The 17,195-nt window shown below is 38.4% G+C and overlaps 1 protein-coding gene and 1 non-coding gene across 2 annotated transcripts in view; one reads left to right on the top strand and one right to left on the bottom strand.

Annotated features, from left to right (window-relative positions):
- The window catches only part of Micu1 (mitochondrial calcium uptake 1), a 152,409-nt gene that overhangs the window by 80,295 nt on the left and 54,919 nt on the right, over positions 1–17,195 (top strand). The window contains exons 7-8 of the mRNA XM_070020528.1: positions 5,303–5,385; positions 7,182–7,379. Coding sequence (XP_069876629.1) covers positions 5,303–5,385; positions 7,182–7,379 — 281 coding nt within the window. The remainder of the gene's footprint in view (positions 1–5,302; positions 5,386–7,181; positions 7,380–17,195) is intronic.
- LOC138826228 (U6 spliceosomal RNA) lies at positions 15,425–15,530 on the bottom strand. Its single transcript, XR_011371590.1, has one exon. It is a non-coding gene; the product is annotated as a U6 spliceosomal RNA (small nuclear RNA).

The raw sequence follows: 17,195 nt of genomic DNA, 5'->3' as shown, positions 1-17,195 counted from the left end.
TTAGGCCTTAGAAGTAGTAACTTCCATCTCTGATGATCAGGTTGGAGCTCCATAATCCTACAAATTCAATAGAAAGGTTGATCCTTGAGTAGATTATATTCTAGAGTTTTTTCTAACTCAGAATTCTCTGCTACCAGGGGGCTGGGAAGGTGGCTCAGTGGTAGAGCACTTGCCTTGCATGCTTGAGGCCCTGGGTTCAATTCTTCAGCACCACATAAGAAAAAAGCCAGAAGTGGCGCTGTGGCTCAGGTGGTGGAGTGCTAGCCTTGAGCTGAAGAGCTGAGGGACAGCGCCCAGGCCCAGAGTTCAGGCCCCATGACTGGACCCAAAAAAAAAAAAAAAAAAACAGAATTCTCTGCTACCACATATTAATTACCTCATATTCTACAGCCCCATTTTGAAGCAGTAATGAAATAGGAATGCTTTTTTAATTATATTTTTATATTTAAGTAGTTGTACAAAGGAGTTACCATTCAAAAAATCAGTTTATGAATACAATGCATCTTGATTGATGTCACCCCTTTCATAATTCTCCCACCCCTTCCAGCCCTACCTCTAGGAATTTTTTATTTGGAGAACCAAGCTAACAGTAAATAAGAAACTTGTTTAAAATATAATTTATTAAGGGGTAGCATTTTCCAAAAAGAAATATACTCAGTACCTGACTTAGGTAACTATAACCCCTCTGTAATCAACTTTATAATAAAAATTTAAAATAAAAAAAGAATATAATCTATTCACTTTTCACCAATCCATCAGTATTACCAAAAATGAATTTAAGGTGGCAAATTATTCACTATTTTTTAAAAGCCAGAATTCAAGCCCTTGTCTTGCACATTTTCTATTAAAGAACAGTAGGTGAAAGAGCTATGAAAGTCTCAAGACAGCCAGAGTTGTTGCTGTCTGATCTACTTACTACACACAGAAAATTATCCTTTTTTTCTTATTAGCAAAGCAAAGTAGAAATGTTTGTGCTTTAAAGATCTAAAGTTGTTGTTACTGTTGCTATCATTATTGTTAGTGGCAGAACAATGTTATAAAAATGGATTGTTAGCCAGAATAGACCTAATGTAGCTACACATCCTAAAAGCAAAGATTGTCGTGGAAATTTTAATCAATTCCAACATATGGTAAGACCATTTTGGAAATCATGCAGAAAGCAGATTATACTATTTTTATCAGGGTTTCCCCCTCACTGTTTGCTTTATAAGCAGCCTAGGACTCAAAAGAATTCTTCTCTCTGAATCTTTCTATGGAAACAGGTCATGAGTTAGCGTAGCCCTAGAACACTTTAAGCTTTCTATAACAACTAGATTACACAAAAATAGTCTGGAGTCTACATTTAAAGGGAAGCAGGGAAGTTTCAAAGAGATTTGCCTGAGCGCTTTCTACAGTGCATATTTCACTGAAGACAAGCTAATGGGAGCGTCACCAGGGATCAGCAAATTGAACAAGCAAAGGGAATTCCTTTTGGAAGGACCTTCCAATGCCCAGAGGAGACTGTGCAAGGCTGCTGGTCCAGCTTGCCTCAACAGTGACCACAGCAAGAGAGCACAGCCTCTGGAGTGTCTTCACATATACTTTAATAAATGCTCAGAGTAGCTCCACATATAGCTCTGTGCTCTGTGCTCAGTGTACATGAAACAAAACAAGGATAGAAAGACAGAAAATGTTGGGCAGTGTTTTGTTAGTAAAATTAACTCAGATTTGGTTGTAGGAGGAGATATAATCATGATTTGATAGAAAATTTCAGTCAAATAAATTATCTCTGCTCCTGCCATCATGTGCTATAAGGGCAGTAAGAATACAAGATTGTGAGAAAGCTAAAATTTCTAACCTTGGTAATCAATGGAGATAGAGAATGAGAATGCTTCTTTAATTAGTGGCTTGACTCTCACTAACTTTTCCCAGTTTCTGTTCATTGGGACTGCATACCTCTTGATACTGGAAAGCCACCTCCTCTGTCACTGTTTCCTTTACTTTTCCCTGCATCTTAAATATCGGCCTCCTCACTCACCTCACATGCACTCACCTTTTCTCACCCTTTAGCTCTCTTTGAGCAGCTTCATTTCAGGCTCTTCCCAGCTAACCATGCTAGCAGCTTCCAGCCTTAACCTTCTACCCTCTGCTCTGTGTTTCTACCTAGTAAGTGGACCCTTCAAATCCCACCTGAACTAGTTTAATTATATCAAATCTTTTACATCTATTTTATTTCTTGGTAAATGACATCCAGGCTACCTAGTAGTCAAAGCCAGTCATGCTGTCACCCCTTTTCACTCTCAACACATCACACCTAACTAATCATTAAGTTATATAATTTCTGCCTTAAGGTATTTCAAATTTGTCCTCTCCATTACCACTGTCATCACTTCAGTTCACAGTTTCCTCATTTATAAGATCTTCTGTGATCTTCTCTGAAGCTGGTTCTTCTTTTCCAGTTCATCCTTCACACCATAGCTAGACATGTGCTTTATAAGTGTTTGATTTGTGAGTATCCTACTTAAGAACTTTACTGTCTTTATATGTTCTGCCATTGCCACAACCTCATATATCAACAGAGATTAGGCAAATGACATGTAAGAGCAAAGTTGCCAAGTGTGAAACAATAGGGAAGGATTGGAAAGTGCACTCATATCCAAAGAGATCCATATTCAGAACTTTGAAAGAGGTGGGACAAGTATCTGAGAGTTCATTGTCATTATAGGTCTCCAGTTAGTATAACCAAGTCTAACACACTAACATCAGTGATTGTTTGATACTGAGTATCTCAAGATGAGCAGCTTGGTGGTAGTGGCACATGAATAGGCCTGAGGAATAGAATAGAAAACCCAGAAATGAACTCTCAGACCTATGGCCACCTAATCTTTGGTGAGTAGCCAAAAACACTAGATGGAAGAAATCCTCTTCAATAAATGATGCTGGCAGAAGTGGCTATACATGGATAGAAAACTGCAGTTAGATCCTTATATATCATCCTGCACCAGAATCAATTCCAAATGGCTCAAAGACCTTAATGTAAAGATCAGATACCCTGAAAATATTATAGGACTAGGGCTTCTTGGCACAGGTCAGACTTCCTAAATAAAGATCCAGAAACATATCAAATCAAAGAAAGACTGGATAAATGGGATTGCATTAAACTGTAGAGCTTCTGCATGACAAAGAACATAGCTAGCAAGATCAATAGAAAGCCCACAGATTGGGAGAGATCTAAACTAGCTGTACAACAGACAAGGGCCTCATATCTAAAATATACTTAGAGCTCAAAAAATTAAACCCCAAAAAAACAAATCCTCAAAGAAACAACAATCCCATTAATAAGTGGGCCAAAGACTTAAAGAGAGACTTCTCTGTAAAGTAAATAAGAATGATCAATAAGACATGAAGAAATGTTCAATATCTCTGCTATTAAAAAATGGAAATCAAAACCATATTGAGATTCCACCTCACCCTAGTTAGAATAGCCATTATCAAGAAAACAAATAATAACAGATGCTGTCAGGAATATGACCAAAAAGGAAGGCTACTACACTGTTGGTGGGAATGTAAACTTGTTCAGCCACTCTGGAAAGCAGTATGGAGTTTCCTCAAAAAAAAACTAAACATAGAGTTCCCCCATGACCCAGTAATCTCACTCTTGGGCATTTACCCAAATGATCACAAACAAGGCCACACTAAAGCTACCAGCACAACTATGTTCAGTACAGCATTATTTACCATAGCTAAGATATGGAACCAACCCAGATGCCCCTCAGTAGATGAATGGATCAAGAAAATGTGGTACATATATACACAATGGAATTCTTTGCTTCTATCAGAAAGAATGACATCACCCCATTCGTAAGGAAATGGAAAGACTTGGGGAAAAATGTATTAAGTGAAGTAAGCCAGACCCCCCAAAAATAGGCTCCATTGTTTCCCTCATTAATAATTATGATATGTCTAGGATACTCCTAGCAGAGGATCACAATAGTTCAATAGCTATGTACATAAGACCATATAAAATGATGCTAATCAAAATGAACTCCAAGATATGGAAAGAAGAGGCTCATTTTGTAGTGTACTGTTTTCAGTTATTTCTTTCTTTCCTTCATTGTATTCCTTTGGTTTATTCCCTGTTGTCACTGCTTTTTATTTTGATACCTTTTGTCATGTATGTAAGTTTATCTGATTTGGGGAAGGGAAGGGAAATTACAGAAACAGTGGGTGAACCAATGCAACAGCGATACTCACAAGACACTGTTGGAAATGAACTTTACAACTTAGGGGGGAGGGACATCAGGTGAAAACAAAGGAGGGGGTAACACTGTTTGAAAAGAAATGTACTCATTAACTTATGTAACTGTAACCCCTCTGTATATCATCACCTTTACACTAAAGTAAAATTTAAAATAATAATAATTTCTTTTAAAAGATAAGCAGCTTGGAACTCTGATGCAAGTACTAAGTCATGTTTTGGTTTTGTTGTTTTATTTTTTAAATCAAAATATCAGCATAAGAATTCTGTATCTATCATAAGTACTTCTGAATTCATATCAAAGCAGTGAAGCATAATGTGACATTTGTAGGCTTTGGAGTCAGTGTTGATCCAAGTTCAGCTTCAGGTTCTGCTGTATATTAGCTGTGCAAATTTTGAGCTAAAATGGTATTAGGATATGTAGAACACTTGTTTTGGTTTATTCTCTAAAGTTCTATAGTTTTGAAGCATCAAAACATATTTTCTTTAACAGAGTACTTGGCATAGTCAAGCAGGAAATCTATTAAGTTCATGAACACTGTGTATTAATTGTATTTTGATTAATCCTGGAACACTTAAAGAAGTACTGAGAAGCTTCCATCATTCACCTTCTTGTCAAACTTTGCTAATTTTTATTTTGTTTTTTAAGCTTAGGGTTAATTTAACATTTAAGTTATACCTTGCTCAATAGTTTGTGTATGGATCTGACATGATTGAAATGGGGCTGATAACTGACAGAATGCTTTTCTGTCCTACTACAGAGCGGTAGTGTAAAAAGAAAATTAGCATAAGAGAACAGCTTGAACTCCTAGAAGAACAACTTGCTTAGAACTCCTAACTGTACTTACAATGAAGAGACTAAAGAAAACAAAGCTAACTTGATTTAAATGCAAGACAAAAACTTAAGAGTTTTTCTGGGTGCTGGTGGCTCATTTTTTGACGTGGATAATATATTTTAGTGTCAAATTATTCATTTTTCTTAAGTGATTTATTTTTGGCTAATATCTTCTAAGTATTTTTCTCCCCCTACCCCCCAATCTCTGTTTCTCCTTTTTTTCCTTGCAGCTCCTCAAAGAAATTTTGAAATTGCCTTCAAGATGTTTGACTTGAATGGAGATGGAGAAGTAGACATGGAGGAGTTTGAACAGGTAAGTTGTGGCAGATTCTTTCAGTATTTAAAACACATTTTCATGGGCCTTAGATTTAATAGAGGTTTTAATAAAGTAATCTCATCTTTGCTTCTTTTAAATCCAAAAGCAATGATAGATTTATATATGATATTCTGATTATCTAATCAAAATGGTAATAATGACTATTGTTTATTAAATGTCCTGTGTGTAGAAAACTTTTTACTCTAGAAACACTGGTATGCATTATCTTTCTTTTTTTTTTTTTTTTGCATTATCTTTCATCCTCATAAAAATGCTGTGAATACAAGAACTATTGGTTACCATCTACATGAAGAAACTAAGAATCAGAGGGCTTGAATACATAGCTTAGGTGGACATAGCTACTAAATTATAGACTGGAGAAGAACTTGAAAGCTTCTGTTTTTTCTACTTCATTACACTGTGTGTTGAAAGAATACACATTTAGTTAGGAAGCTGTAAGGACTTTGAGTTCGAAGAAGTGGATCACTGATGAGATGAAATTCTTTTGCAGATTAATAGTTTAAACTATTGTAAAATATATAACATAGTAATTTGATTGGTAATTTGTTTTTACTACTTACATAAACTTTAAATTGGGTAATTGATATACAGTTCTCCAAACATTGATTTAGGGAACACAGGCTCTTTATGTATTAGGACCCTGTAAGCATCATATGGGCTTTCAAGGTATAAACAGCATGGAGAATTATACTTGGATAGTTTTTATGGGCCAGGTCTGAAGTGGCACATCTGACTTCCAGTGGCACTCTGCTAGCTAGATGAGCTAGGCAATCAGCCATTCCCTGACACTGCATTCTTAATATGCAGAGGCTGAGGATATACCTCAATAATAGGGTGCTTGCGTAGCCTGCACAAGGCCTTGGGCCCTGAGTTTGATACTTAGCACTGCCAAAATAAAAACAAAATAATTCTTACTTTTTTTTTTCCTTTGGAAGCACTAAGGTTTGAACTCAGGACTTCATGTTAGGTTCTGAAACTTAAGATACACACCCTTCCCTTTTTGCTTTAGTTGTGTTTCCTAACAAGGTTTTGAGTTTATGTCAATGACAGCCTAGACTGCACATATTCTTTTTTTTGAGGGGGAGGGGAGCCCGGTCGTGGGCCCTGAACTCTGGGCCTGGGTGCTGTCCCTCAGCTCTTCAGCTCAAGGCTAGCGCTCTACCACTTGAGCCACAGCGCCACTTCCGGCTTTTTTTTCTTTTTGCTTATGTGGTGCTGAGGAATCGAACCCAGGGCCTCATGCATGCAAGGCAAGCTCTCTACCACTGAGCTACCTTCCCAGCCCCTGCACTTATTCTGTTTATTTCCTCTTGTGTAGCTGGAGTGACAGGTGCACATCAACATCTGAAGAGTCAATAGTGAGAAGAATAGAATTTTTTAAAGTTTACTAAGATATAGAAGATATTATTGTGAGCCTAATCATTGGCCTAGTTGTGTGAGAGAGATTGTATGCCTCCCCAAAACAATTGCTTACTCTTTTCTGAAGAGATTTCCTAAAGGATCCTAATTATAATGGTAGGTTATCTGTGATAGAATCCTAGTTCTGCTGTTTCTCTAGCCACTTTACCCTAAGCAGGTTATCCAACTCTGTATGCCCCCATCTTCTCCACTATAAAGTAAGGACTTTAATAATGAGACCAATTAGGTAAGACTGTTGCATGTGTTAAAAGAGATAATGATGTTCACACATAGTCTACAATGGTTATTATTATTTTCCATGCTTTTATTTTTCCTCTAATGTTTTCCTGGTTGGGGATTTGATTCTGTTTTAGGTTCAGAGCATCATTCGTTCCCAGACCAGTATGGGTATGCGCCACCGAGATCGCCCTACTACTGGTAATACCCTGAAGTCTGGCTTGTGTTCAGCCCTCACAACCTACTTTTTTGGAGCCAATCTCAAGGGGAAATTGACCATCAAAAACTTCCTTGAATTTCAGCGTAAACTTCAGCATGACGTTCTGAAGCTAGAGGTAGGTACTTGTTGGTCTTCAGGAGGTCCATCAAATGTACACACAGAGCCACTGGGTTAGGAGTGCCTACATGTGACATTTTTTCCATTTAGATCCAGCTGTGGTAACTGATTGATTTGAACTTGTTCAGTTGGTAATCTGTACCAACAGCAGGCAAGAAAATTATATGTTCTGTGAAAACTGTCAAGGAGTGACTCTAAAACTAAAAATCCAAAGTATCAAGATTTTAAATCTTTGTTGTCTATGGATACCCTAGAGGAGAAAATATAAGGGTCAGAGTAGTTTTTGCTCTGAAACATACATGCCCAGTTTTATATCTCTTTGCAATGAGCATCAGAGGCTAGAAATGAGAGGGAATAATAAACATCTCTGTATAGTTTGCAAAAGTAGTAACAGCTGGAAACACAAAATGTCAATGAAAAAGGATGTGCTCAGAGTTACAAAGATGTCTTGCTGTTTGGAGATTTACAAGTTTAATTTTCCATTCAAATTTTAGGTAATCATTCAATTCAATCTGTAGATACCACCCCCAAACATTGATATTTGTGAAATTAAGTATGTTTTAGATTGATTGGCTATTGATTCTGTTCAAAACATCATATGCATTCTATATTAACTTTCATCTGGAAACAAAAATATTTACTAGTTTTTTAAGTATTTTGAAAATTCCACTACACTATATTTCTGAACCTCTTCTTTTCCTAACATTTGTTCTACCTTAATTTTGTTGGGAATTTCTAAACATTCAATTATCTACCTAAAAACATGTGAAAATACTGGAGTCACTGCTTCATTTTTATTGTCTATGTTACTTCTTTACTGTCCCATTACCCCCTAAGAGTCTATATAAAATTTCCAGTTTTCCCACCCATTCAATTCAACTGAGACAGTTTAAAAAATTGCAACTGAGTTCCAGTTATCCATAAGAATGCTGCTTGAAAGTCTTATGCCCAGATAAGGATCCCCAAAGACCACCAAGGAGCCAATTCCAATGTAAGCACATGAGAATCATTTATTACAAGCTCGAGCCTAGACTCACAACCATCACTCACATAGCGGGTCAGAGTTGAACGCCCCATCCTTCCTCTTATAGGGTTTTTAGAGACTTCTATGTGTCATTGCAACACTTAACAAATCATATCACACTGCAGGAAAATCATAAAATAATTCTAAAAGATGATTAGTATAACCAGTGGCTGGACCCGACCAGGTACTGATGATTGGCTGGTTGATGGGGTTGATGCTCTTTGAAATGATTGGCTGGAACAGATGGTCCTTTTCCTGTTATCTGCTGATTAGCTGTGGTTAGCAGAATTTTCCATAAAGGGGCGTTGTTCCTGGAATTTGGGCTCAAGGGGAGGGAGTTACTGACACAGTTCCCGGACAAAATGGAATCCAAACCTAAAATTGCCATATTTTGTTCAGACTTCACAAAAGCCAGGCACTGGTAGCTTAACCTGTAATCCTAGCTACTCAGGCAGCTGAGCTATGAGGTTAGTGGTTCAAAGTTCATGAGAGGCTTATGTACAATAAACTACTCAAAAACCAAAAGTGGAGCTATGGCTCAAAGTGGTAGAGTGCTAGTCTTGAGCAAAAGAACTCATGGACAGTACCCAGGTCCCGAGTTCAAGCCCCATGGCCAAAAAAAAAAAAAAAAAATGCTCCTTGATGTTCATAAGCTGGGAAAAGCTAGAAGGATGAATAATACTGAAACTCAGAACGAACTTGGAAATGTTCCTTTATACTTGTTTTTGAAAATTATATAATATTCATAGAATTTACATAAAAAATGGATTTCTATGATTCAACAAAGCTTCCTATAATAAGTGGCAAAAACTGTAGGTCCATAAACTTTACTACATGGAAGAGCCCTGCAGCTTCCCTACTCTAATTGCCTTAGCTCTGCTGGAGAAATACTTCTTGGTTGCGCAGCACTAAGCAAGCCTGAGGAAAGGTGGCTAAGTGCTTCCATGTCAGTGATTTTTCTCCACTGTGTGAAGTCTAGCAATTCACTGAAAAGACTTCAACAATAATTGAAGCAAAGTAGCTATCTACTCAGCTCTCATTTAATCAGAAAATGAAATTAATCATACCTTAGTTGACATTTTATTTTCATTTGACAATACATAGAAAGTTTTGTCTTTAGTACTGTGGGCTTTACCAATAACCTTACCTCATCAAACTTGCAGATGATATAATTCAAAATAGAATTTCACAAATTGGAGAAAAATAATGCATTTTAGAACATTTAAGCATTAGTCTTCTAGAACTTTATTTGGAAATATATGGAGGTTGAATTTCCCTACTCAAAATGTTTGGAGCCAAAAGTGGTTTGGGGCTTTGAATTTTTATTTTGGAATATTTTCAGGTATATAATGAGATCCTTTAGAGATAACTTAGACTGGGAGAGACCCAGTCTAAGCACAAAATTAATTTTTATATACACTGTACACATACCCTGAGCCTAATTTTTTTCTGGTCAGTCAAGAGGCTTGAACTCAGGGCCTGTGCCCTCTCCCTGGAATCTTTTCCTCAAGGCTAGCACTCTACCACTTTGAGCCACAGCTCTACTTCCAGTTTTCTGTTGGTTGATTGGAGATAAGAGTCTCATGGACTTTTTCCTGCCCAGGCTGGCTTTGAACCATGATCCTCAGATCTCAGCCTCCTAAGTAGCTAGAATTAACAAGTGTGAGCCACCAGCTCACTGTGACCCATCAGATGAGGTCAGGTTTGGAGTTTTCCACTGTGGTGTCAAAGCAGATACTTCTTAGGCAACAACTTTTATTATTTTGTTTACTGTTTCATATTGAATTGGTTATTTTTATATACAAAATATATTAGAGATGTTACAATTTATACCTTTGATAAGCTTCTATTCTAATAGGAATATTTGATTATATCCCTCAGAGTACAGAAGAAAGTAGTAACATAATTTAATCACTTTTGTGTGTCAGTTTGTTTTAAACTTCAAATCATATACTAGATTCCTAGTAAGCATACTCAGACTGGTTCTTAGAAACAAAATCTAGGAATATGAATTACTTATTATTTTTAATTACAATTTAGCAGATAATATATTACATAAAATGTTGTTAGAGGCTGGTGTTGGTGGCTCATACCTGTTATCCTAGCTACTCAGGAGGCTGAGATCTGAGAATCACGGTTCAGAGCCAGCCCAGGCATGAAAGTTCTTTAGATTCATTTCCAAAAAACTAGTTAAAAGCTAGAAATGGAGCTGTGGCTCAAGTGATAGAACATTAACCTTGAGCAAAGTATCTCAGGGACATTGCCCAACCCTTGAGTTAAAGCCCCAGGACTGACCAGAAAAAAAAAAATTAGGCTCAGAATACACACACACCACACACACACACACACACACACACACACACACACACACACACACACACACACACACACACACACACACACACACACACACACACACACACACACACACACACACACACACACACACACACACACACACACACGGTTAGAGAGTAAGCACAAAAAGGTGAACAGATGCCAATCTCCCCGACAATCTATCCTAAGACTTATCCCTGCAGCAGTGAAATAGAGAGAGAGAGTGTGGGACTCTGTACTCCCCTGAATTGTGATAGAACTGAAAGTTTACTAATGTTTTGTTCGGATTGCCAGTGGGATTAGCAATGATACAGAAGATAAGGGAATTCATGCATGAGTCTCTGCATCTACATATAGCAGCAGCCCTACCTAAAATACTTATTCTAAAAAGGTTTCTTGTGTTTAACATTGACTAAGGATTATTCGTACATTTGGGGTCAAAACTGGTCCTGTCTTCCATTTAGCAGTTTCTCACGTGAGAAGACCCCCAGACTTACATGAAAGAATACAGCCTGTCATTTAGTGTCTATAAATAGTTATTATTAATGGTCATTATTATCCTAAATCCACCAGTGTGGCTCCATACTATGACTGTATCCATAGTTTCCCAATTTACAGTCTCATCCATCAATCCTGAGTCTTCCCAACAGATTTACATTCCTTTGAGTAAGTGTGGATAGCAGATTGTCTTTGTTGCTCATAAGCCTTTGTTAAAATTTTACTTACTATTTAAGTGACCTTTGATGCATTGGTTAATCACTCAGGGCTTTGTAAAATAGAGCCATGGCTAAATGAGATGATGTTTTGTTATGGTCTGAATGATACCCCTCCAAAATGTCTCAGAATGTGATGTACTCTATTTAGAAAAAGGGCCTTGAACCTGATGATATTTCAAAGGAGGCCATTAGAGTGGACCCTAATCCAGTCTTATTTCTCTTTAAGAAGGCAGGAGTCTATGCACAGGAAGGCAGTCCCATGGAGAAGCACTCCAAGGGCAGCCACCTGCAGGAAACTGACCATGTAGCACCTGGTTCTTGGACATTCAGCCTCCAGAATTCTGAGAAAATACATATCTGTAATTTAAGCCACCCACCTGGGTCATTTTTCATGGCAGCCCTATCACACTAAAGCAAAATGTGAATAAGTTTTTTCACTTTGTTTTATATGCATGCCCCCTCTGCCATGACATTAGACATCTAGTGGGCATGCAAACAGGTCATCTCAGCTAAGAGCCTGAAAAGCCTTACTCTGATTTTAAAATCGCTTTCTGAGAGAACATCTGGAAAATGGCAGCAATTTTTGTTTTTATGGAACACTTTTAATTTCACTTTTGAAAGTTTGGGTGATTTCTCCCTTCACTGAGTATGAAATATCAAGGCCAAGAGGAAAATAGAAATGATTAATGGTATCTTAACAACTTTCATATGGGTTTTATAATTCCATCATTCCTTCTCTCTTACTATTTTTATTTCATTCCTTATCTACTTTAACATTTAAGATCAAGGAGATTTATTATTCCATTTAGTTCATTGTTTCTATCCTCTTCTCAGCACAGTTTCTTTGAGATTAAAGAAAATGCATTGATCCATCAAACTTAATTTCCAGAGGGATCAGGAAAGAAGGAAACATCCAGAGCATTATATCGAGTGCCTACTGTGCACTTCACAAATATTATATACCTTCTGGTTTTCATTCTCACTGTCAGTGTAGTGGAACTATGCTCATGTTACATATATAAGAACTGTAATTCAGAGAGATAAAAGTCACACGGAACTATTAGGGCAGAAAGTAGTCTGTCCCACACTTCCCTTAAAACTGAACTGTTTCAGCTGTGCACCAGTGGCTCACGCCTATAATCCTAGCTACTCAGGAGGCTGAGATCTGAGGATCACGGTTCAAAGTCAGCCCGGGCAGTAAAGTTCATGAGACTCCGATCTCCAATTAACCACCAGAAAACCAGAAGTGGTGCTGTGGCTCAAGTGGTAGAGTGTTAGGCTTGAGCTGAAGAGCTAAGGGACAGTGCCCGGGCCAGAGTTCAAGCCCCACAACCAACAACAACAACAAAACTGAATTGTTTCTGTTCGTCACCTGATTCATTGTTTACTTTTAGTTTGAGATGTGGTTTCTGTGCTTGATTTTTTTTTTGGAGGGAGGGGCGGGGGTTGGTCATGGAGCTTGAACTTTGGGCCTGGGCACTGTCCCTCAGCTCCTCAGCTCAAGGTGAGCACTCTACCTACCACTTGAGCTACAGCGCCACTTCCTGTTTTCTAGTGGTTTCTTGGAGATAAGAGTCTCACAAGCTGGCTTTGATACGTGATCCTTGGATCTCAGCCTCTTGAATAGCTAGGAATACAGGCAGTGCCCGGCTGTGCTTGATTTTTTGGAAACTGAAAAAAAATTGTTTTTAACTTTAGGAATAGAAAATGGCCAAATTTCTTGCATATCCAGAATCTGTCTTCTCTAGCACCACTTTCCTCCAGCTTTTTGCCATGTATGACTCAGAAGAAATGCCTTATACTTTAATGCTTATATTACCAAACCTAGCCATTTAACTCTATATAATTATTAACATGTTGATTTTTCAATGCTTTAATACCTAGTTCTGATCATTATTTTATTCTACCCTCCTTCCTTTATCTGAGAATACAAAACAAAACTTGATTTAAAACAACGTTTTAAGAATACAGAGATGGGGGCTGGGAAGGTGGCTCAGTGGTAGAGTGCTTGCCTTGCATGCATGAGGCCCTGGGTTCAATTCCTCAGTACCACATAAACAGAAAAAGCTGGAAGTGGCATTGTGGCTCAAATGGTAGAGTGCTAGGCTTGAGCTGAAGAGCTGAGGGACAGCGCCCAGGCCCAGAGTTCAGGCCCCACAACCAACAAAAAAAAATACCAAATTGGCCTGACAATGGTGGCTCACACTGTAATCCTAGTTACTCAGAAGGCTGAGCTCTGAGGATCACAGGTCAAATCCAGCCTGGACAAAAACGTTCCTGTGAGACTCTTATTTCCAATAAACTACTCAAAAAAAAAGCTGGAAGTGGTGCTGTGGCTCAAATGGTAGAGCGCTAGCCTTGAGTACAGAGAAGCCCAGGGACAGTTCCTAGGCCCTGAGTTCAAGTCTCAAGACCAGAAAAAAAAAGAATACAAAGTTAGTTTATAAATCTCCTGAGATTATTAACAATTCCTTCTAAGGCTACCAAGAACAACTGAATTGAGTTCCTTAGAGACAGGTGCCACATTTAGTTCCAATTAATATATTCATTGACTTCTTGAAGACTGTAGCAAGTAAGATGTCAGTTAAAATGAAAGGTAATAGAAAATTCTTTGAAAATTGTGGTTAATTTTAATTTGGGGCAAGATGGGAAAAAAAGAAGCTGTCATGTCAAAGGAAAGTAGAAACTAATTTATACAAAAAGGAAGAGTCTAACTCAAACATCTACAACAAAGAACCTGAGAAGTAAGCTGCAGTCCATAAACAGTTGCAGTCACATTGTCACATTATAAGTAGGCATGAGTATCAATTATCTGAAAGTAAATTAGACCCAATTCAAAGAATAATGAAGATTGTCTTATAGTACTAGTCTTCAAAGGAAATATTGAAATTAACTATTTGCTCAATGAAGAAGAATAAAAGGGAGGTACAAGGGCTATGCTAATTATTATCACCTGTTAGTAAGAGTAAAGCAAAAGAGTAAGAGTTATAAAGGGGTTAATTTCTGTTAGGTGCTGGTGACTCATACCTGCAAAGCCTAGCTACTCAGGAGGCTGAGATTTGAGGATCTCAGTTTGAAGCCAGCCTGGGCAGGAAGTCTGTGAGACTCTTACATCCAGTGAACTCCCAAAAAGTCAGAAGTAGAGCTGTGGCTCAAGTGGTAGAGCATTACTGTTGAGAGAAAAAAAAAAAAGGTGGAGGAGGAAGGAGAAGAAGGAGAAAAAGAAGAGGAGGAAGAAGAGGAAGAAGAAGGAGGAGGAGAAAAGAGGAGGATGAGGAAAAGAAAAGCGCTCAGGGACAGGACTCAGGCCCTGAGTTCAAGCCCCAGGACCAACACACACACACACACACACACACACACACACACACACACACACACACACACACACACACACACACACACACACACACACACACACACACACACACACACACACACACACACACACACACACACACACACACACACACACACACACACACACACACACATTTCTTTTTCTTTTTTGTTTTATGCTGTGTGTTAGATCCAAATCCTGGCACATACTATGAAAGTGTTCTACCACCCAGCCCAAGAGAGGGTTAAAAAGAATTTTCCCCAGTACTGAAGATTGGACCCAAGACCTTGCATGTGCATAGGTAAACACTATTCCTTGAGCTATTCCTCCAAGTCTTTTTTTTTAATTTGGTTGTTTTCAGGTCTAAACTCAGAGCTTCATGCCTGCCAGGCATGTGCTCTACTTCTTGAGCCATACCTCCAGACCTTTTTGCCCTCATTATTTTTTGAAGGTTTTTACCGTTTATTAATCCCTTCATATAAAATTCATCATCACCTCAGGTCAAGTCACTGCAGGATCTTTATTCCTTTGGCTTTTTGCCAGCTCCAACATTGGCCTGTGCAGTCCCTCTGACTTTCTTCACTCTGTTTTTGTGTTCCTTATGCTGTTTCCTCAAAGTCTTTTTCTTTAGATATATGGAACGCTTCTTGAATTTGCGTGGCATCCTTGTGCAGAGCCCATGCTAATCTTCTTTGTATCGTTCTAATTTTAGATATGTGCTGCTGAAGTAAGCACATGACCTCATTATTTTTGAGATAGGGTTTTGCTTTAAACTGGGGCAGGCCTGGACCTTAATACTCCTATTTATCCTATCCACCATAGATCAGGTGGCAGGTATGAACCAGCATGCCTAGCTTCTTAAGTTAACATGGGGGTCTCACAAACTTTTTCCACACGGGTCCACACCACAGTTCTCCTAGTCTCAGCCTCCTCCATATGCGACATGAAAAATGTGTACCACATTAGTTTACCTGATCAGGCCTCAAACCACAAATTCTCTTGTCTTTGCCTTTGAAGTAACTAGGAATACAGATATATGCTGCCATACCCATTAAAAAGCTTTAAAAAAAAAACAAACTTGTAACTACAACTGATGTAAAATGCCAAAGGAAACTCTAGAATCACCTACTCTTTAAACCATCAAGCTGGTATCTTTGAGTCTATGTTGGCCTTATGTCAAGGGCCATGATGCCCTTGGTGAAAGGACAGGCTTCAACTCCTTTCCTGGTGAAATGATTATGAAAAAGGAGATTAGAGGCAAAAAGACACTGCTAGTGCTAGAAATTTCAAGAAGCCTCACAGCCCAGTTTTGTTTCATTTGTTTTATTTTCTGGAAAAATGACTCTATTCTGTAAATTCAGTGATGAGAACTGACTCTACATTAAATCCAAGAAACTTAATGGAATGTTCATTGGGATTTCCTTTGGTTTTATTCTTGTTTTTGCATCTATAAAGCAGAATATGGATAGTAATAAATTGACAGTTTCTTGTACCATTTTTAGATGTTTTTAACTTGAACTTTGGAGGAACCAATAGAAAAGTTTATTAAAGGTTACTTTCTCATCCTATAACTTTAACAATCTAAGTATATTAAAAAAACTATTATAATAACAATAATAACAATTTCTTGTTAGTAAATTACAACTTTCAAATTTGGTTGCAAAAATAAAATTCTTGGCTGGGTACTTGTAGCTCACGCTGTAATCCTAGCTACTCAGAAGGCTGAGACCTGGGGACTGTGATTCAAAGCCAGCCTGGGCAGGAAGGTCTATGAGACTCTTTTTTTTTTTTTGGGGGGGGGGGTCCGGTCGTGGGGCCTGAACTCTGGGCCTGGGCGCTGTCCCTCAGCTCTTCAGCTCAAGGCTAGCACGCTACCACTTGAGCCACAGCGCGACTTCTGGCTTTTTTGTTTTTTTTTTTTTTTTGCTTATGTGATGCTGAGGAATCGAACCCAGGACCTCAGGCATGCAAGGCAAGCGCTCTACCACTGAGCCACCTTCCCAGCCCCGAGACTCTTTTTTTTTTTAATAGGTTTTTTATTGTGAAAATACTGTACAGAGGGGTTACAGTTATGTGAGCAAGGTAATAAGTACATTTCTTATCAAGCATTGTTGCCTCCTTCTTTGTTTTTCCCTACCATCCCTTCCCTCCACAACTACACTCCCCCACCCTGCCATGAGACTTTTATCTCCAGTAAACTATCAAAAAAGCCAGAAGTAGAGCTGTGGCTCAAGTGGTAGAGCGCTGGCCTTTAGCAAAAGAAACTCAGTGTCAGCACCCAGACCCTAAGTTCAAGCCTTATGACTGGCGCGCACGCCAGCACACACACACGCACAATCACACGCACACACTTCTAAATCTAACCTTTTAGATTAATCATTAAAGTACACAAAACTGTTA

This window comes from Dipodomys merriami, unplaced genomic scaffold (genome assembly GCF_024711535.1).
Source record: "Dipodomys merriami isolate MVZ:Mamm:240054 unplaced genomic scaffold, mDipMer1.0.p SCAF_14, whole genome shotgun sequence".
Taxonomy (NCBI): Eukaryota; Metazoa; Chordata; class Mammalia; order Rodentia; family Heteromyidae; genus Dipodomys; species Dipodomys merriami.
This window is presented reverse-complemented; position numbering and strand designations above follow the sequence as displayed.